The sequence below is a fragment of the Salvia hispanica genome, chromosome 5, assembly GCF_029641045.1.
Source record: "Salvia hispanica isolate PSC_SH4W2 chromosome 5, Shi_PSC_v1, whole genome shotgun sequence".
Taxonomy (NCBI): Eukaryota; Viridiplantae; Streptophyta; class Magnoliopsida; order Lamiales; family Lamiaceae; genus Salvia; species Salvia hispanica.
Window position 1 is genome coordinate 1436383 of NC_142696.1, and position 21864 is coordinate 1458246.

The 21864-nt window shown below is 34.4% G+C and overlaps 3 protein-coding genes across 3 annotated transcripts; 1 reads left to right on the forward strand and 2 right to left on the reverse strand.

Moving 5' to 3' along the window:
• The first annotated feature begins 6210 nt into the window (after positions 1–6210).
• On the forward strand, positions 6211–9845 carry LOC125187081 (F-box/kelch-repeat protein At1g55270-like). Its single transcript, XM_048083594.2, has 3 exons — positions 6211–6376; positions 6662–6951; positions 8454–9845. Exons 2-3 carry the CDS (start codon positions 6883–6885, stop codon positions 9702–9704), a joined length of 1320 nt encoding a protein of 439 aa, XP_047939551.1. The 5' UTR covers positions 6211–6376; positions 6662–6882; the 3' UTR covers positions 9705–9845.
• A 2910-nt stretch (positions 9846–12755) lies between these two features.
• Positions 12756–14510, reverse strand: LOC125186768 (uncharacterized). The gene is made up of 2 exons (XM_048083213.2): positions 13988–14510; positions 12756–13041 (listed from the first exon to the last, which is right to left on the reverse strand). Exons 1-2 carry the CDS (start codon positions 14459–14461, stop codon positions 12997–12999), a joined length of 519 nt encoding a protein of 172 aa, XP_047939170.1. The 5' UTR covers positions 14462–14510; the 3' UTR covers positions 12756–12996.
• A 2071-nt stretch (positions 14511–16581) lies between these two features.
• On the reverse strand, positions 16582–18115 carry LOC125187208 (non-specific lipid transfer protein GPI-anchored 14-like). Its single transcript, XM_048083754.2, has 3 exons — positions 17634–18115; positions 16972–17070; positions 16582–16862 (listed from the first exon to the last, which is right to left on the reverse strand). The coding sequence occupies exons 1-3, from the start codon at positions 17968–17970 to the stop codon at positions 16723–16725; spliced, it is 576 nt and encodes a 191-aa protein (XP_047939711.1). The 5' UTR covers positions 17971–18115; the 3' UTR covers positions 16582–16722.
• Positions 18116–21864: the final 3749 nt, after the last annotated feature.

Genomic DNA, 21864 nt, shown 5'->3' on the forward strand with positions numbered 1-21864 from the left:
ATAATTTCATTTTCATCTATCATATTACTCCCTCAGTCCCGTTTTACAGTTCCATTGACTTTCCTGCCCTCTTTTTGTAAAAATGATAAAAATAGTAAAATATGAGAAATGGTAAATTAAGAGAGAATAATATAGAAAAAAGTCTTATCTATATTATTGTCTCTCTTACTTTACCATTTCTCCACTTTAACTATTTTTATCATTTTTACAAAAAGATGACAGAAAAGTCAATGGGACTGCTAAAGCGGGACGAAGGGAAGGGAGTATATCATAATTTCTCTCTAAATCTAAGATCGTGACAATTAAAAAAACTATCAAATTTATGGATAATTAATCATGGAGTAGTTTTTAAATGGAGATATAACCGTATACTACTTACATTATTCTATCAATTTTGAAAGTGTAAATTTTAGTAGTAGATTTACTATATCAATCAAACATTAGTAGATTTACTATTGTGACTGAATTTTCAAATATTAGTAGATTTACTAAAACTTTTCAATCAAGAAACGCAGCAAAAACAGAGTTAAACTTTCTACAATTTGATTTAATCTGATAATTTGATGCTTACGTTTTTTCCTGGTTTAGCATATAGTGATTGCAATGCTGAATGTAATCAATTGCAAGTGATCGAGAAGTATCTGTTGCTGATTGATTTAGGTTTTCGTTTTGCTGCGTGTTTCAATCTCTCTTTCTCTAGCGTAGTGATTGCAATGCTGAATGTGTATGTGTGTGTGTGTGATTGAGAAGTTTTCGGTTGCTGATAAATTTTAATTTCGTTTTGCCGCGTGATTCCCTCTCTCTGGCGCAGTGATGAAAATGTGTGTGTGTGTGTGTGTGATTGAGAAGTTTTCGGTTGCTGATTAATTTTTACTTTCGTTTTGTGTATGTGAGGTTTTCTGTTGCTGGTTAATTTTCAATTCGTTTTACTGCGTGATTCTCTCTTCCTAATCAGGAGTAATTTTTGAATTCTGATTGTAAAAATAGTGTGGAGAAGAAATCTCAGTTCTGATTGTAACGATGAAGCTTCTTCTGATGGTGGTCTAGCTCGAACAAGTTATGTTCCGCCACATTTTAGGAATAGGCCTTCGTTCTGCCCCGTTGTTGCTGCTGCTGGTGCTCGGAATAACTGAGGGATTGGTTGGGATCGTGGAGGGAAAGGGAGGCTAATCCTTTTCACGATAACTTATGATGCTTATGATGATAGTCCGGTTGAAACGAGAGGTATGCTATAATAGATATCACTTTGTGCTCGGGGATCTAATGGCGTGTGTGGTGTGTCCAGACTGGTCTTGCAGGTTATGGAGAAGCTAGGAAGTTTTTCTACCAAACTGGTGTCGGGGTTGTGGTGCGCCCATAAACACGCAGTTTCCGTTGTTTGTTGAAACTTGAGTGTGCATCTTCCGTAACTTGGTTTATCAGAAGCATTGGATATAAGTTATTAGCTCCATTTGAATGAGTTTTTGTTATCAATAGCATTTTCATGTTTGTAAGCTTGCCGCCTTCTTTATTATGCCATATTGGTGGTGACAGTTTAATTCGCAAAGATACCTTGTCGTGTTGTATCTTATAATCAGTGAATTACAGAAGCTACATTCCGTGGTATCTGTAATCAAATGGTGATGCATCTTCCATACTCAGAGCTGATATCATGTTTCTGCTGCAACGTTATGTGTATAAATATGTCAAGAAACAAAAATGGCTGACAGCTCATCTTATCTGATTCTCCCAACACTTTCATGCTGCTTCATTAGTAAATTTAACATGAATTTTTATATGGATTAGCTAGAGGTGAATATTCGGATTGTAAACAACTGTAGAACCAGTAGAAGGGATGATGAAGCTGGAATTTGAATAAATATCATTTTCCTAACATTCCTCAACTATTGTTGTTTCCCTTGGTTGTTATTGCATAAGTCTTTCCAAAATATTTAGCTTTGCCTTATGAGTTATGACTGAATGTAATGATTGGTTGTTCTGGACAGCTCCGTGAACTTGGAAGAGGTGTCAACATACTAGTTGCAACTCCTGGACGGTTGGCCGTGGATTTGTTGGAAAGGGAAAGAGTCTCTTTGCAAATGGTAAGGTATTTAGCACTAGACGAGGCATATAGAATGTTGGACATGGATTTGGATTTTGAACCTCAAATGAGGAGAATTGTGCAATAAATGGACATGACATCTGCTGTTTGTAAGACAAACAATGCTGTTTAGTGAAACTTTCCCTAAGGAGATTCGGGTCTGTTTTATTTCTCTAGAATTCATCAGAACAATCTACTCGAACACTACATGAGTAGCCTATATGTTTATATTAGGATACACATATCAGGTGTATTAAGCTGTGCCAAGTTAGACTTGAGCAGTAGGAAGGTGTTATACACAATTTTATCAAATAGCGGATATGGCGGCGCCATGGCGCTATGGCATGGCGTTCTGTGGTGGAAATGCCATAGCAACATGGCGCTGCCATAGCACAGCCATATCCGCCATTTGACCACATTGCGTGTGTACTGCATTTAGGAATGGGGCATTATGCAAGAAACATGGATGTTAGAGTTGTATTTTATGCTTTATTAATTGTGTTAAGAGTTTTAGATGTTATATTTTTGTTATTTTCCAATTTTTGAATTATGTATAAATATATAAGTATTATTTTATTTATTTAATTATTGACCGCCATATCCGCCATACTAATACGCCATATCCCTATGGCGGTTTTTAGGCGAACCACCATAAGCCGCCATACGAGATTGATAACACTGGTTATACATCATTGACCTTATATTAACTTTTGGAAACAGAGTGGACAATTAGAGTTATAAGATTTGCATGTTTTCACATAGAGAATTCCACATTTGTGACAACTGATCTAGGTTAGAAATGGATATTTTTCTGGCCTTGTTATCTTTACTAAAATATGGAGTACTAATAAACTGTTGACAAATATCAGCTATAAAATACTCATAGGTTCAATTTAACAACTAGTGTGAAACTGTCTCCTCAGCATGTAACAGAAACCGCCATATGTATTTGACATTCACTAGCTGTTATGTACTGTTTCTGGCTGTTGGGAGAGTTGGTTCAAGTTCTCATTTGATTGTCCAAAGAGTTGCATATGTGCTTGTGGTACGGAGGGAAAGACTGTACCACCGAATGGACTCACTAATATGTCCACATAAGAAGCATAACACCCAAAGCATGCGAACATAAATTCGACAGGAAGTAGAAAAATAAACCGAAATGGACAAGGGTAATCCTCTTCCGAGGCCCTATGGTAAAGACATAATCCGCATAAGAAATTAAGAACCCTCCAGAATTACACAGCCTTTAGACATGATGGCAAGATCAGTCGTGGACTCGTGGGTAACGTTGCTTCTCATGTTAGGCCGTGATGTGGTTACATTAGTAAGATACGGCAAAATAAAAATGTTACGTTTATCTGCTCGATTCTCTCCTATCGTTTTACATTGCTAACTCATTGCTTAGTTTTCAGTTTGAATTATTGTACTAGTAGTTTGTACATGTTAGGCTTATTAATTCTAATATTTGAAACACTACTGAAATTTATGAGCAGTTTGTACAGAATTTTTCTTACATCTCTCTCTCACATAACATGTGATTTAGCTCTGTAGGAAAAGACAAAGATTAGTTATTGCTTTGGTTGAATGATGCCGAATCTTGAAATATAAATGTGTGGTCTTGACTTTGTATTGAGTGGTGTTGGCGTTTATTAATTGGATTTATTTTTTTATAAACATCTATTTTCTTTAAAAATATCTAATTTTAATTTCTTTGATTAAGACAGGTTTTGCGTTTCATTGCATTTTAAATGCAGGTGGATTAGTTGCAAATATGTCAATAGGTCAATGCTTTAAGCTTCCTGTGGCTCTAGAAGGCTTGCCAATTAATGGTGAGGATTTTAGTATTTACATTGATTTTTCTGAATATTTGTATCATAAAAATTAAATAAATGTTGCTGTATCATCAATTTTGACTGACTTACGCGTATTTTCTGTGTGTACTGATCGAATATAATTATTAAAAAGAAAAAAGGTAGTGGGATGTTTGCGTCATCTCTTAAATCATCTTGAAATTAACTTCTTTGTGGAATTCAAAAAAAACATCTTTGTGGAATTATTGCTTTGTCACACCGTTTTGTATGCAAATATAAACAACTATATTTCTCCATAATATAATTTCCTCTCTCACACACACGCACACAAATCGTGAATAGTGATCCAAGCAACGAAACTTGTGGGATCGAACACAACGACGAAGGTCGTCCCTACTATTGGACAGTTTGTCACTGAACAATAGTAAACCTCAAACTCAAATGGTTAGAGCAGAATTATCGCATTTTAGAGATGGTGACAGCTCCATGGATCGAATCTAATTAAGTTTTTCGATTCTCACAGACCGGCAGTAGGGTCGGTCGATCCTTGACTCTGAGACGTAAGGATTGAAGGATTGTGATACAAGCCAAAAAATAGTGATGAAAATATGGAGTGGTTGGACTACTATCGTCATATACACACAACTACACCTAATATGTGTGTGTTTGTGTGTGTTAAGAGTGAGTCAAGGGTAATGATACTTAGAATTAGTGGGCGTATGATTTGGTTGGGAAGATAAAGTATAACCTTTGACCTTCCAAAAGTAGCCAAAAGAGTTAAGTGCAATTTCTTGATTTTTTGCTTACTTCTACTATTAAACCTTTTGAATCTATCCTTCGAGTGATAACTGATAAAAATATCAAATGTTTAGTTATATAATTGGACCCGTGATTATTTATTACCTTAATTTTATAATCATCCTCAAATCTATAATGCTCAAAAAATATTCTCATTGAAAATAGTAATACTGTTAAATTTGTTTGATCTCGATTATGTACCTTGGCAAAAGTATTAAAAAACCTATTTTTGTTCAATACAACCTGCACAAAAATCAATCAATCTAAACATATGTATCTTGTAACTTCCATTAATATTTCTATTTCATTATATAGTAACTTCCTTTTCACTTTGTTGGAATATTTGGAGTATATACAAAGATAAGGCAGTTCGTCCCTACAAGATCAATTATGCCCAAAAATTGTGGTTAAATATATACAAAATCAGATATTCAAGATTAAAATAGTGAAGCATTTGCAAATTAGCTATAAAAAGGTAGCATTAGATAAGGAAAGACCAATATTTTATAGTATGAACTACCATGTACTGTATAACCGAGACCAATAACTAATAAACCAACTTGAAAGGGAAATTAATCATAAGCCAAAGTCAAAGAGATTACTTATTGAAGATAATTCCAACTTTCCAACATTTCAGTGATTTTTTTTATGGTAATAAATTTAAATGTTTATTAAATAGCGAATTATATTGCCGGCATAATTAAGTCACATAGAATTGGCCCACCTCTTGCACCAACAAAACCTTTTTCTAATGTACATGAAATGTATAAATATTGGGATTTCATTTTCCTTCCACTCTCATCTCTTTTCCTTTTTTTATTTACTAAAAAAAGCTTCAAAACCATTGAGAAAACCACCTTTTTTTTCTTTCAAATTTGTATAGTAGGTGCATTTATGTAGGTAGATATGTTGAAGGTGGAGGAGGGGTGGTCTCTTTCATATTAATGATGTTGCCTTTACGAAGAGGTTAGTTAACAATATGAATATTAGTCTTTCAATATATATAAAACAAATTAAAATTTTAATGATGAAATAAATAATTTTACTGTGGCTTACATATGTAAAAGTACCCATGTGTTTTCTATATTCCAAGATATTCACCTGAGTGTAAATTAAACACGAGATTAATGACAACACAAATTCTTCAATGTAAAGTGTATATTCCAACCTAATCTTATAAATTATATGCATCAACAAATGTGTTTTTATTAAATACTCCATCCGTTCCAAATAATTCGACCCAATATTCCATTTCGGGTCGTCCCACATAATTTCTCCCACTTCACTTTTATCATTTTTAGTAGTGGACCCTATATTCCACTAACTCATTCCTACTCACATTTTATTATGAAACTAATACTTTAAAAGTAGGACTCACATCCCACTAACTTTTTCAACTCACTTTCCATTAGATTTCTTAAAATCCGTGTTAGGCTCAAAGTGTCCAAATTATCTGGGACGGAGGGAGTAAGGATAGAAAATGAAGTAATGAGAAGAAGAAAAACAAAACGCATTCCCACCTCTCTCTCTCTCTCTCTTCCACACACAAACACACACACACTTGGCCCGTTAAATTTAATGCTTAGATTGAAAAATCTGAACAACTTTCTTGTCTGCAGCTGCAGTATGAAATTAAAATTTCTCTCCCCCCTTGAGATTGAGATTATTACAGTGCACAACATCTTAGGTGAGTATTAAAATGTAAAATAACAACAAAATCTGCAAAGTAAACCCCCTTGTGTTGACACTAGAGACAATGGGTCCAGCTGTAATCTCCGTTTTAGCCTTTTGAGTCTACTCGGTCATAGAAGCGAAACACCACAGTGTTGTTGTTGTGTATGTATATGTCAGCTACTTGTGTACTTGTGTTGTCTAGAGAGATAGATGCCCTAAAAATAGTCCCAACTCCAAAGCTTCAATTTTGCTGTTTTGTGTGAATTTTGCTGTTTGGTTTTCTTGTTTGCATTTGCAGAGCTCGGAAGGGGGGGCCCTTGAGTGAAAAGGGGTTGATTTTAGGGCTTGAGTGATTCTTTCCCCCTTTTTTTTTCCCATCTCCATATGTTTGGTGGTTGGTTCATTCTCACCAGCTGCTGAGTTGTTCAGACTTTCAAGATTTTGGTTCTTGATCTGAGATTCTTGGAGAAAAGAGGTGTCTTTTTCATTCATATGTATATGAGACTGCATTCTTGATATATGTCTATGGAGCAAACGGTTGAGAGATCTCCTAATGGGCAAAGGGTTTTCAGAGTTCAACCTCCACTGGTGAGCCTAACACAATCTTTTTTTTTTTTTTTTTTTACATTTTTTAGCTTTTTGGCTTCACTTTCATGTGTTTCTGGTGATGCCCAGATGGAATTCTTGGTAGTGTACTGTCTCAAGATTGGATTTTTATGGATTTTCTGTGGTGTCGAGTGTTATGTTGGGTTGATCGTTTTTCTGAATTTTTACAATTGTTGTTTGTGGTTTGATGATTTTTCTAGATTCCCACCTGAATTTTGTAAAGTATGAATTCTAACCAGTTTGAATTGGCTCATCATTAATTTGGTTCTGAGAGTTGTTCTTACTCCTTACAAGATAAGATGGATTGGCATAGTACATTCTCCATGTCTGAAATGTGTGTGTGTGTGTTAATTCTTGAAATTTTACGGTGTGGCAATTTTTGTATGTGAGCCATAACTTAATCAAAGAAATCTATGATGTTTAATGGAGATATAGGCAACTTATCACAGACTAACAGCTTGATGTAAGCTTCGTTTACACGATTGGTTTGGAGGGATTGACTTTATTAGGAACCTCCGAATAGCTTGAAATCTTGAAGTAGGGTAGTTTCGAACTGAGAGGTAGAGGAGAGGAATAAGACTTACAGCTTGATGTAAGCTTCATTTACACGGCTGGTTTGGAGGGATTGACTTTGTTAGGAACCTCCGAGTGGCTTAAAATCTTGACAGAGGGTAGTTTCGGTCTCTTGATTAGAGCTGAAAGATAGAGGAATTCCTGTTACATATGTTAGGTGTGCTTAATAATGAACCATATGCCTAACTCATGGCTAAATTTGTCGATCCATGTGAGTGATATCTCAAGGGAACTAACTTTGATTTATGATTGAAAATCAATCACATTCGGACGTTTGTTAAATCTTGAAGTGCACATTAGAGACAAGGTATTGAATAAAAGACATCTTTAAGATGAGATTTTTGTTAAAGAGGGCGACGAGTTTGAGAGTTATGATGCTTTTGTGTTGAGAATAACTGGACTTCTGTAGTAGTTGGATCTTTGTCTTCCTTGAGATATTTTGCCCAAATTCGGTTACAGTCATCCTTGATGGTGAATAGTGGAACTGTTTCACTGGTCGTGTGAATCTTCAGCTCTTGCCCGAGTTTATGGCATTAGCTAAAGACAATCAGCCGAATAAGAAAAGAAATGTCAAATTTCGATAGAATGTAAAGCCTCTATCCTTCCTCTTCTAATCTAAGACCACTACCTGCTCTACTCATGTGATCCCTTCACCTTGAGCAATTTGCAGTAGAAACTAGAATTCTTGGAATATGATGTTTGCAAAAATTGGTGAAAGAACTTTTTATGTTTCTGGTGATGTATCTCTCTATTTATGATTGTTTTCGAAGTGTTCATCTGCTGTGGTGCATAATGTATAGGAGATATGATTTTTCCACCGAGTCTAATAGCCTAGGTATCGTACGTGTAGTCTGGTGAAATGGAGTTCTTAATGCTAATTGAACTTCTCGTGGATTGGAAATGTTTTGCAGGTTGATTCTGTATCATGTTACTGCAAGGTGGATTCGGGTTTAAAAACAGTTGTCGGGGCGAGAAAATTTGTCCCGGGTTCTAAACTGTGCATTCAGCCGGATATCAACCCTCGTGCACACAAGACAAAGAACTCCCGTCGGGAGAGGAACAGGGTGCAGCCACCGCTTCTACCAGGACTGCCTGATGATCTTGCAATTGCTTGCCTGATTCGCGTCCCTCGTGTCGAACACAATAAACTCCGTCTAGTTTGCAAACGGTGGTTCAAGCTCCTAGCCGGGAACTTCTTCTACTCTCTGAGGAAGAGTCTTGGCATGGCAGAAGAATGGGTATACGTGATGAAACGGGACCGCGATGGGCGAATCTCGTGGCATGCTTTCGATCCTACCTACCAACTCTGGCAGCCTCTCCCGCCCGTTCCACCCGAGTACAGTGGGGCTCTTGGGTTCGGCTGCGCCGTGCTTAGCGGCTGCCACCTGTACTTATTCGGCGGGAAAGACCCGCTAAAGGGATCGATGAGACGGGTCATTTTCTACAGCGCTCGGACGAACAAATGGCATCGCGCGCCGGATATGCTCCGGAGACGCCACTTCTTCGGGTCGTGCGTCATCAACAACTGCCTCTACGTGGCCGGAGGGGAATGCGAAGGGATCCAACGAACTCTTCGATCGGCGGAGGTTTACGATCCGAATCGGAACCGGTGGAGCTTCATCGCCGACATGAGCACGGCGATGGTGCCGTTCATCGGGGTCGTGTTCGACGGGAAGTGGTTTCTGAAGGGGCTCGGGGCCCACCGGGAGGTGCTGAGCGAGGCGTACGTCCCGGAGACGAACGCGTGGAGCCCGATCAACGATGGGATGGTGGCAGGGTGGCGCAACCCGAGCATCTCGATGAACGGGAAGCTGTACGCCCTGGACTGCCGGGACGGGTGCAAGCTGAGGGTGTACGACGAGGGGTCGGACACGTGGAACAGGTTCATCGACAGCAAGGTCCACCTCGGGAACTCCCGTGCCCTCGAGGCTGCAGCGCTCGTGCCCCTCAACGGGAAGCTGTGTATAATCCGGAACAACATGAGCATCAGCATGGTGGACGTGGCGAACCCGGACAGACGAGTCGAGAGCAACCCGCAGATATGGGAAAACATAGCCAGTAAGGGCCATTTTAGGAACCTATTCACCAACCTGTGGTCTACCATTGCTGGGAGAAGTGGTTTGAAGACTCACATTGTGCATTGTCAGGTGCTTCAAGCTTGACTCAATTTAGAGAGAGAGAGAGAGATTATTGTAAAGTGTTATTGCTTAGCTTGTAAAGACTTGTAAAGAGAGAAAAAATTTGGGTTGGGAAATTTAGATTTTGAGGTTAATCAAATGGGCATTGTTCTTTTTTGAGGTTAATCAGAAGGAAAAAGAAATAAAATTGTTTTTTTTTTTAATAATTGGTATTTAAGGCATCTCCAGTAAAGATTAGTACTCCATATCCATAATATGCATGATAGTCTTTTGAAAACTTATTAAATTGAGACAGTACAGGTAATCATATTCATTAAAATATTGTAATTCAACTATTAATCCACCTGCACGAGATGACAAGAGTTTGTTTATTTGGCCGGAATAAAGTGATTTGATTTTTTTTAATTGAATTTATTTTTTTTAATTGAATTTATCTAAACAAGAAACTACTAATATGAATCTTGTACGCAAGGATGAAAGGAGCAATGTATTAGAGCATGCACTATACGACCTCAAATATAAGCCTCAAAATCTACCACAGGTCCACACAAATAGTCTTATTTGTGGAATGACACAAGTTGTAATCGGAAATTTGATACAGTAAGAGAGAAGGAGAAAAAGTACGTAAAGAAAAGAGCAAAGAAGAAAAAGTAGATAAATTAAGAGAGTTATGGATAAAAGGAAGGTAAAGATGAGAGTGAAAGTTTCCCTTTATAGAAATGAGACTATTTTTTTATGGACATTCTAAAATGGCAAAATGAAACTATTTTTCGTGGATTGAATATATTTTTCTTCTTCCATGTCAGTATTTTTAATTTCTGGCACAACACCTACAATAAGGCAACTTTATATGTCCGCCATTGTTTGTCATTAGTTTTTTTTATTCATCTGTCAATACTTATTATCCTTATTTTTTACTCCCTATGTTCAACTGTAATTGAGTCATTTCGTTTTCTGCACTCGTTTTGCAAAAAAGTACTAATAAATAGTTAAAATGGAAAATGAGTTAAGTAGGTGACATAATAAGGTAGATAAGAGTTTTATCTATATTATTCTCTCTCTTACTTTATTTTTTCTCCACTTTAACTATTTATTATCATTTTTCTAAAACAAGTGCCGAAAAAAAAATGATTCAACTACCGAACGGAGGGAGTGCTACTTTTTTAGTGGAGAATTTGTATTCCACTAACTCGTTTCACTCAAATTTATTATAAAACTAATATAAAAAAAGTAAATCCACGTTTCATTGAGTTTTCCATCCACTTTCGGTTACATATCATAAAATCTGAACTGAGTCCAACTTGTGGCAATTAATGTTGGAAGGATGATGTATTATTTTTTATACTTATTTTCATGTATTTAAGTTAACAAATGTACAATAAAATTGCAAAATAGCATAGATTTAAAAACACGTTATTAAAACTTACATAATTTTAGAAACGCAGAAAAAAAACTACAAGTAAACTTCAACGATTACAGGTACAAATTTAATCGATCAAATTTCGCTGGAGTTGCATGTAGGCGCGTTCCTTGAGCATTGAAGCCCGTCGATGCAGAAACTCTTGGAATTGGGCTAGTGCACCTTGATGATGGGGCTCGTGGGCTATTATGGAGTTAGATCAACTTCATCATCGCTCAATTGGTCACTCCTTCACCTTCATTATCGGTTATCATACTCTATTATATATGATGATACATACATATATCATATATGGTGTGGATATAAATCAAATACCTTGCCAAATTATGAAATACTCCCTTCGTCCACAAAAATAAACTAGTTTTACCATGTTGGGATGTCCACCAAAATTAGATTAAGTCTAAATATGTTGTGGAGTAACATATTTTTTTACGTGGAGTCTATTTTTGTCTAAATATGTTGTCTAATTTAGACTAAGGGCATGTTTGATAAGTTAGTAATACCAAGATAGAGAATTATATATGGACATTTCTAATTGTTTGATATCATAGTTAAGCTTAACTCAAAGCCCAATATAAGACCAGGGCCCTATCTAATCTTACCAAAATTATAACATTAACCTTGTTTATTTATCCCACCAATTTGTCAAGTTAAGCCATGTTATGTAATATACAATTCAAATTTAGATAATTTCTTTTCTATCAAACAACAACGAAAAGAAATCATATCTTTGCATATCTTAACATGAAGCTCGTATTTCTTATCTTGTTTTACATATCTTCTCATATCCCATCATTTTTATCAAACGAGTCCTAAATAGACAAGGTTGACATCATATTAGACAAAGTCTAAATATGAATACACCGTCGACCCATTGTGGATGTTGTAATAAATTCGAAGTATATCTACTTTACGTGGTCAAGTTGTGAATAAAGCATAAGAGCGTGACTTGGAAATATACAAGTCACGATGACGACCATATTCTATCATACTTACTATAAACTAAAACTAATTGAAATTATAAAAAAAATATATATAAAAGTGCATGACTTGCAAACTTTATAAATCAAAAAATTAAATTTTTTGTTGCCTATGGAATACGAACCAATATCACGAATTTATTCAAAGTGAGGGATTCATTTTAAATCACTTTAAATTTTTCACAATTTAAGTTTATACTTCAAGTGTACTAGGAACCAAATCGAATTGGGCTCAGATTTATAAACTTGAGTGCTAATCAAACATGACAAGCCCATTCATGTCAACTTCCACTCTTTAATGGCACCCACTAAGCAGTTGTCACGATTATTCAATATTACTATTTGAATAATTACCTTTATAAAAAATCAACATATCCTACTATTTATTCAATATCTATTTCATTTTCTTGCATACGTTTGTCATCTTTATTTATTATCTCTAGTATGTAGGCAAACTAATGTATCAATAGAAAATAAAATTATTATGAATTTTTATATTATATTTTTTGAAATTTCAATATGTACATAAAACATGATATTTTACTTATTTAAGAAAAAATCTGGTTGACCAATAGAATTAGGCAGGTGTCCATTTCCATTGGTAAAGCAACATTTAATAGTACTTGTTACAGATTCAAACTTCAAAGTGTATTTTTAAATCTTTGCCATGAAATGTAGGACAATATTATTGCAGATTTCATTCACAATCATATTACAGTACAAGGTTCAACTTCAGATACTCAGATCTCGGAGTCACACAAACGTTCGATCGTAGTACATAAAATGCGACCTCCTTGCTTCCTCGTGTAAAAGAGAGAGACAGCTTGAGCTTAGCTACTTATACTAAAACTTACAATAGTGAATAGTAGTAGTGCATCGCAGAATCCTCAGATATGGAGCTTACTTTCAGCTGAGGCTACTCGGTCATAAGCATCGGGATGTCATCAACTGAAGCTGTAATCTGCAAAAAAAACAGACAAACTTAGCAGATGCTATTACAAAACTTGAATCTCTAACATCCTAGCAGCTCTAAATTTCATCATGTGTTTCTGTTATAGATTTGAAGAAGTGCAGCAATTATCTCCATCCAAAACATTCTGTCAAGAAGTAGGTGTGACTCCAGAGCTGCTGGCAGTGTATCCTTACACGAAAAATGCATTCACATTGTATCGTAATGGTTGATTCTCAAACACCACAATAGTTTCTTACTAGAATAGGAACATCAGTTGCTCAAACCTGAAATCTTGAATTTGCGTTATGTAGCGGCTTATTTTGGCGAATACATACTGTGTTTTTAAATCTTTTTTCACACGACATCTAATACTATAACTCAACTACACGAGCGAACTCTCATACCAACCATACAACCTATCTTTGTGCTAAGAACACAAAAATTCCTCAATGCACCTAACAATCGACAAAATACAGCATCGAGTGGAGTTACGTTCCACCTCTCATACACCTCTAGATCTACATGTTCCTTCATGATGTTCTAAATTTCAAACTCCTCTGTTTTAGAACACAATTTCTTACTTGAGAAGCGAGCAATTCGTACCACAAATTCATATACATCAATCTATTGAGGGTTAAAATCAACACACAGCAACTAAAACAGACTTATCACAGTGATGAAGAGTAATTCCATATCAAATTAGGATCAATCAATAAAGCAAAACCATTCTCCAACTTCACATATCACACTTTCTTGACCAAAAAAATCATAAATCCCACAAAACCAGCCCCCTTTCAACTACAAGATGCAACCCTACACACTAACATCCCCTCAAATCAGTCAAACAACATCCAATTCAAAACATATCATCAATCCAACAATCAAGAAATCAAAACCCCCAAAATCCAAAATCCAAAACCCTAGATTTCAAGGCAATCACAGAACAGCATTATACCTCAACAACCGAATTCACGGCTTTATCCTTGCAAGAGCGCACATTCAGAAACTGATCCACGTCGAGCTCCTTGTTGATGACCCCGACGGTGAAGTAGATGCTGCCGGAGGGCGGCAGGTCGACCTTGATCTCGTCAACATCGAACCAGAAGAAGTAGAGCCGCTGCACCTGGATTCCCTTCAAATCGGCGATCGAGCCGAGGCTGAGCTTCCCGGTGATCTTCTCCTCGTAATAGACGAGGTAATCGAACTGTATGTAGCACGGATTCTCCAAATAGACCTCGAATTGGCCGTCGTCGGAGAGAGTGTAGTTGACGACGGAGGCAGGCAGGAGGCCGCTGGGGAGGCTGAATTTGGGCAGGATTTCGTAGACCGTCGGCTTCGGAGATGGTGGATCGGTGGGGGAGGCTGAATTTGGGAGAGAGAAGAAGAGGAAGAGGGAGAGGAGAGAGAGCAGCTTGATCTTGAACGCCATGGATTTTTCTTGAGGGAAATGAATTGAACTGTTTCGAGTGTATTATATTTCCCTCGGAAAACTCAAATAATGGAGTGTTAATTATTTCAATTTTATTTAAATAATTGAGTATGAATAATGTAGTCTATTTTCACTAGTATTTTCTTTACCAACTTATTTGGATAATGTATTTTTTTATGAGACTCTAACTTATTTTATTAAATAATGAGTAGAATATGCTATTCTTCGTAACTTGACTAGAATGAGAGGATAAGGAGTAAATTTATTTATAGATATTCTGATATGTCTTTTATGCTAACTCAGTTCATGAACTTTGCTGAATAAAAAAAAAATTATTTTGAAAAATATTGTCATGTCTACTGTAGAGGTGCCCACGGTTCCTGAACCGGCGGTTACGGTTCGGAACCATCGGTTCGGGTTTTGGAAATTGTTGAACAGGAACCGAACCGCGAGGTGTTTCGCGGTTACGGTTACGGTTCCAAAACCGCCGGTTTCGGTTTCGGTTCTGAACCGACGGTTTTCCGGTGGTTTTTTACGATTCCGAACCGCCGGTTTTTTGGCAATTCCGACTTGATTTCACGGTTTTCTGGTGGTTTTTCGCGGTTCCGGTAAGGTTTCGGTTCGAAATTTTTTGAACCTGGACCGAAACCACGGTTCAAAAATCGACGATTTCGGTTTGGGTAAATTCTTACGGTTTCGGTTCGGAACCGTAACCGGCAGTTACGGTTTCGGTTTTAACCGTTGGTTCGGTAAACCTTGGACAGGTCTAGTCTACTGTATTTTTGTTATAATTATTCGCATTTTCTCGCTATACTAAATTATAGTGAAATTTTTTGTGACATGAAAGCGGGATTGGAGCTCTGTTTTAATTCATACCAAGGCAATATAAGCGTCATCTAAATAAATAAGTGTTACGTAATCGCATAAAATTAGTTTCATGTGATAATAATTGGAATAGTAAAATTATGCTTTAATTTTCAAGATTTGAAAATTATAAACTACTACTACTAATAAGAAATCGATGATAAAATATGAGTTAAATAATAATCTTTCCACATTAACATTTCAAAACATATTATATCATCATGACACATTTTCTTATACTCACAATATAGTGAACACACAATATACATGTTATAAGATAATATTTGTAAGATTATTGATGTACACAATTATACTAATATTACTACTAATATTTAAAGTTTACTTGTGTTTGAATTAATCAATTTATCAAGTGAGTTTTGTTCTATTTTAGTGTAACTATGATATCGTATATGTTACATACTTCTATACGTAATTGAAATTATACATAGATGAAATACTCAAATACGTCTATTTCTTCAAATTGTATGTGTTTATGTGTCTTATAACGTAAATACATTTTTTTCCCCATTATTTGCTTTCAACACTACTTGTCATTGAAAAGATAACGTGCAATTCTTCCAAAATTGAAGATATAAGATTGCATTTAACGACTATTATGCCATTTTGCGAGACTAACAAAAACGTTGTTGGTTTTGACATTTACGATAAAGTTATGATAAAGTGAATAAAAGTGTCCCTTTTCCTGTCTTTGACAAATAGATAAAATGTGGAATAATGCAGAGTTGCATTCAAATCTTTAATTAATTAATTGTGGAAGTGTTTCACCAATTCAACTTTCCTTTGTGCACCTTTGTTGATAAAAATTTTAATTTCAAAATTTTCTATTCATTTTTTTTATTCTAACTTGTCAAACTAAACTACTCCTAAATATTGGTTATAAAATTTCATCAAAGATAAGATAAAGATATTCATATTCACTGAGAAATCAAATGTATATATACTAATACTACATATATTGGGCCTAGAAAATTGGGCTCATTTGGGCCTGAAAGATATTTGCGCTTCTTTTAGTTACATAACCAATATAAAATCTTGATTTTATACCTTTTCCACTATTTTTTTCAAAACATTGAATTTAAACTTATTCCTTCTTACACTTGAAAATACACAAGTACAAAACAATCCCATGTATTATGTGACAACAATTTTGCAGTGCGAACCTTCAATCTAATAGTTGGATAGAAAATGTCTTATCAATCTTTTACATCAATGGAAATGTATGAAAAGTGAGAATGTGAAGAGAATCCTAGGAATAATAATAATAATAATATGAAAATTTGGAATGAGGAACACATACAAATAAGAGTGTGATGAAGAAAACTAAACAAACATTTGGCCTTTTCCTTTTTTCCCTCCTTAAAAATACATGTAGAAATTCAAAGCTTGGATAAATTGTAAGCCACCACCATTGTGAATAAAACTCCTAGCCAGTAACTCTGTTTCTTTCCTCCGCCACCGCTAACTTCTTTCGTCGACGTTGTTGTTGTTGCTGCTGATGCTTTTCCGCTCGATGTATCTGATTTAATTTGACAAAAATAGAAAAGATTATAAATAAACAAAGTATATTCTTTAATACAGAATAAAATACTTTATAATAAAAACTTTATTTTATAAAATTTGCTTACCAGCAGCAGAAGGTGCAGTAGCATTAGTTTTCTTGCCACTATTTGCAAAATCCTCAAAAACCTTAGCATCAGGCGAATTTGGCGCAAGATGTAACAAAGCTGCCACAAATCAATCAAAATCAACTGTTATTCTCTCAACGAATAAATTGTGACGGATTTCACACATATGCAAAATTCGTCACAATTTACCTAAATTTCCCAATGTGGGGGCAACACACCAAAGTTGCCAAAAATCAATTAAAAAAATTGTTATTCGATCAGAGATAAAATTGCGACAAATTTGCATATGTATGCAAAATTAGTCGCAATTTTCTAAAAATTTTCAATGTGACAAGATCACTAAGAAAATAAGCTCCAAGGCCACAGGTGGATTTTCAAGACCCTAACAAAATAAATTCATAAATCTTAGTACTCTAGTTTTTTTTACGATCTGATAAGTCAAAATACGTCGTTTCAAAATTTGGCAAGCGTTTAAGTAGCAATTTAGAAACAGAACATCAACTATGAAAAAACGAAATCACTATAAAGACAAAAGCAAGAGACCACTACATGAGAAATAGAAGTAAAATGGACCACACTCATCTGATAAACACAAATAGCAAGAAACAGAAAACGGACACGCAACTAAACAATTAACTAAACCATAGTCGAAAGGGGCATACCGGTGCAGTCGGTGACGTTGGCTTTTTCGGCGTGGCACTGAGAGGGGAGGGAGAGGGCAAGGGTGGCATTGATCTTGAAGCCAAGGCTAGGATCATTTCTATCCTTGACCAACAAACAAATGCATTGTGGGCTCTTTTGCAAGACTTGTTTGAGACCAGTGCAACAATCAATTGGTGGAGACTTTGCCTCACCACTCACATAGGGGAGACATGTTGCCAATCCAACAAGATCATTTGCACACTTCTCCCTGTCCTTGTCCACATCACATCTTGCAATAACACTCACCAACAACACCAACACCACCTTCAACAACACACTATTCTTCTTCACCTCCATTTCTTTCTTTTTTTTTTCTAAAGAGAGAGAGGGGTACAATTTTCAAGAGGGTGTGACAATGTGTTGTATTTATATGGTTGTGTTGTGAGTGATTGGGGATGTGAAGGTTTTTTTTACATAGTAGTGGTACTTTTTATTTTTTGTGTGAGTGAGTTTTGGTCTTTTTGGAGTAAGTTGTTGATGATAGAGGTAATAAAATATTCGAATTTTGAAGTGATGTGTTAAATTTTTGGATAGAAATATTTTTGTTACTAGATGTTGGACATGTGACCATTTAATGATTTATTGCAAATTCGTTCAAAAAAACTTTTTTACAAAATTTATGATGTATATCTCGATAGTATTTCTGTGGCCAACCTGTCATTCGATCTACCTACACAAGGACACAAACATAAATGCAAAAGAGTAATAAATAAAATGTTCTCTCTCTTAGTAAATGCATAGTTATTACTCATATTGTTCTAAATTTAGAGTTACTTTTTCTATGTTTGTGGTTAACTTGAATATTAAAAATTTGATAATGTTACGATGCAAATATATATTTTCGCACTTAAATTGGATTATTGAGTCGAGATTAAATGAGATTGTGTTTTTACCATCAAAATTATAATTTGGCTCTAAATTCCTAGCTTCTGCTTAATTTTAGTTTTGGATCTCAGTGTAAAATATGTAAATACGGAACAATTCATTTATTCTGATTTTGCAATTAAACTGTTATTTTTATTTTTTAGTTTCTTGTAAAGAAAACAGGCTAAGCCTGAGATGAAAATAAATTAACGACAATATAAAATGTCTAATCTATCATGAAAGAGCCAGATATTAAGACCCTGATGGTGGTTGATCCAAAACATTGCGCCACTAATCAAGTTTTCACTACTAATATAACTAAAAAACTTATTTTACATGACACTAACATACTTGAACCGAAATTACTTCATGTATTTAGACTACCAAGCAATATCATATTATACTACTTAATTATATATAGTTTTCTTGGTGAATAATGATTTATATTATGTCATGTTAATATTAAAAGCTTGAGACTTTGATGATTGTAAGTAAAATCAAAATAAATTAGTGGTTAGATAAACGATAATATTTATGTTGGACTCCCGTGATGATTGAATCTTGATTGCATTGAGATAAAATGACCCGTGATCCTCTTTTGGTTTATCCGTGACCTTAATAGTCATTTAAATTAATTTATGTTATTATCAAATTTTTATTTCTGAGTTGCCAAAACTTTTTTTATTATCAGTAAAAAACAGAAACGAGAATAATTATTTTATCTAATTAAATTGTACTTTAGTTGACAGACCAAAAGAATGATTAGATTTTAATTTGGAGAGATGCTACTCACGAGAAATTTGCTCCACTCCATTTTAAAATTATTGTCAAATGTAATTGAATTTATTTGTTGAATTTTTTTTATGCATTACAAAATATTCAATATTATTGATTTTTCATCTTTTATGCAAAATTCTCTGTTATAGAAAATCGTATTGTCTCAAAATTTCAAACTCCAATTTGAAAATATATAATCTATATTAAGATAAAATTCTACTTCTTCTCGTGATAGTAAGAAGACAACAACCATCAAATAATTGAGGATGAACATTAAAATACATCATTGGTTGGTGTTTTAAACATAATAATACTCTTACCTATATGTTTTTCTAGTTGTCTATTTTGTGTCCCTAACTACCTATTTGCATATAAATAGGTCCATTTTATTATTGTGCCAACATTAATTTGTATTTATTCATAATGCATTTATATATGTACAATTTCGATATGATTAATATGCAGAAAATATCTCAACTTTCATTTTTATACTAATGTGCTAGTTCAAATTAGTAGGAGTACATAATATGGTGGTGGTGTTCTATGTATCTTAGATTCTTAGTATTTCATTATTATGTAATTTATATATAGAGAGATATATAATGGGTAACCGAGTAAGAGTGGACGAGTAAGAGTGGAGGGCTTAAGTCCCTAATAAATTTAAAAATATCGATTTTGTTAAGTATTTTTTTTAATATTCTCTGAATTCCGTATGGTCATAATAGGAGTAATATTATATAAGTAATTTTTCTTCTAAAAAATTCGAACTCAAAATATAAAATATACTGCTATTTATCAAACCAATTTTTTGTGTTCATCCCTCGGAAAATACACATATGTATGACGTACATTGATGAAATAAAAAATTACTCCATCTATCCGCGATTAGGAGTCCCGGTCACTTTTGCGCACCTATTTTATAAAAATGATAAAAAATAATTAAAGTGGAGAAATGGTAAAATAAAAAAGAGAATAATGTTGAGAAGACTCTTGTCAACATTATTTTCTCTCTTACTTTACCATTTCTCCACTTTAACTATTTTTTATTATTTTTATAAAACGGGCGCGCAAAAGTGACCGGGACTCCTAATCGTGGACGGAGTATAAATTTCAACTATATACTGGAGAATAATGATTGTGCTCAACTATAAATATGAAATTGAATGGAATAAACATTACATGCGTGAAAACCCAAAATCCAGTTGTAGATGAATTTATATTGGGATTGAAAATTTAATAACTTAGCTGTCTTTGCATGTTATTTGAGCTATAAAAATTTAAAGAGTTGTTCCCAACATTTATGTTATGTTGTATATTCACCTAACTCTTGCAAAATAAGTTAGCATGTTTGTACACTCAACTCTTAATTATGGCATTGAGATGCATGGTCAAACCGGGACGACCTTTTTCAGCTGAGATCGGATATGTATGCTCTATATTTTTTTATCAAAGAAGATCAACAATGATTTCTCAGCTATATTCGTGATGACTCAAACTCTCAACCAGATTATCTTACCAATTAAGTTGTGCTTCACATTTGATAAGAATCAATTTTGTGACTCGAATATGAAAAATACCTAATCTTTTTATACTTTTATTCTTTTTTAACTTAAAAATATTTAAAATAAAAATAAAAATTCACCTTCACATTGAATTGCCAACTTCCAACAGCACATTATCATTAAAGAATTGCAGCTCATTTGATTTGTGTCAGAGTATTAGTTAACTATATCCATCATATCAAGCACCTATAGACCACCAGTAGTAAGAAATTGGGATATGGGAAAAATATAATGTAATTTTATTTATTTTTGGGATACACATCATCATTAACTATTCTGAGTAATCCCAAAAATCAAGAGTATTTATTAGATGGAAGTCTATATTTAAATTTAGCAGTCCTTATGATATTAATAGGACTGTCGTACGATTTCGGGATGTATATTTGTATTCAACATTAAATATGTGATATTATATTAACCTTATACAAATTGGTTAATATCCGATGATAGAAGTATTTGCTTTGAATTTACGTGACTCGATCTTTAGAAATAGCAAGGCTACGTGACATTATGTTTATTTATTTAATACTGCTATAGAATGGAGAGTGTTATATTGCTAATTCAATATTTAATTGCTAATTACAATTCAATAATAGTCATTCGATATTCAAATTAAAGGCCTAGATCATCAACCACGAAATGTCAATACGATCAACAAAAAACGTCAATAAGGCCATAGAATTAATTCCAAAAAATATCAATAGGGGTATTAATGTCAAGTTAGTTATAACTAACTTTTAAAAGAAATCCCAAAACTTTAAATTCATATAACATATATCAAATTAAAGATAATTTTATAAAGATTCCAACGTATACTACATGCATATGTTCCGACGTCAAAATTTGAAAAAAAAAATCTAGAATTTTCGTATTTTTCGTACACAGGTTAATGTCAATACAGCTAAGATAATATGTCAATATAAAGCATATACAATGTCAATCCTAAATTTGTGTTGACATTCTCAAAGCATTGTGTTGATATTTTTGA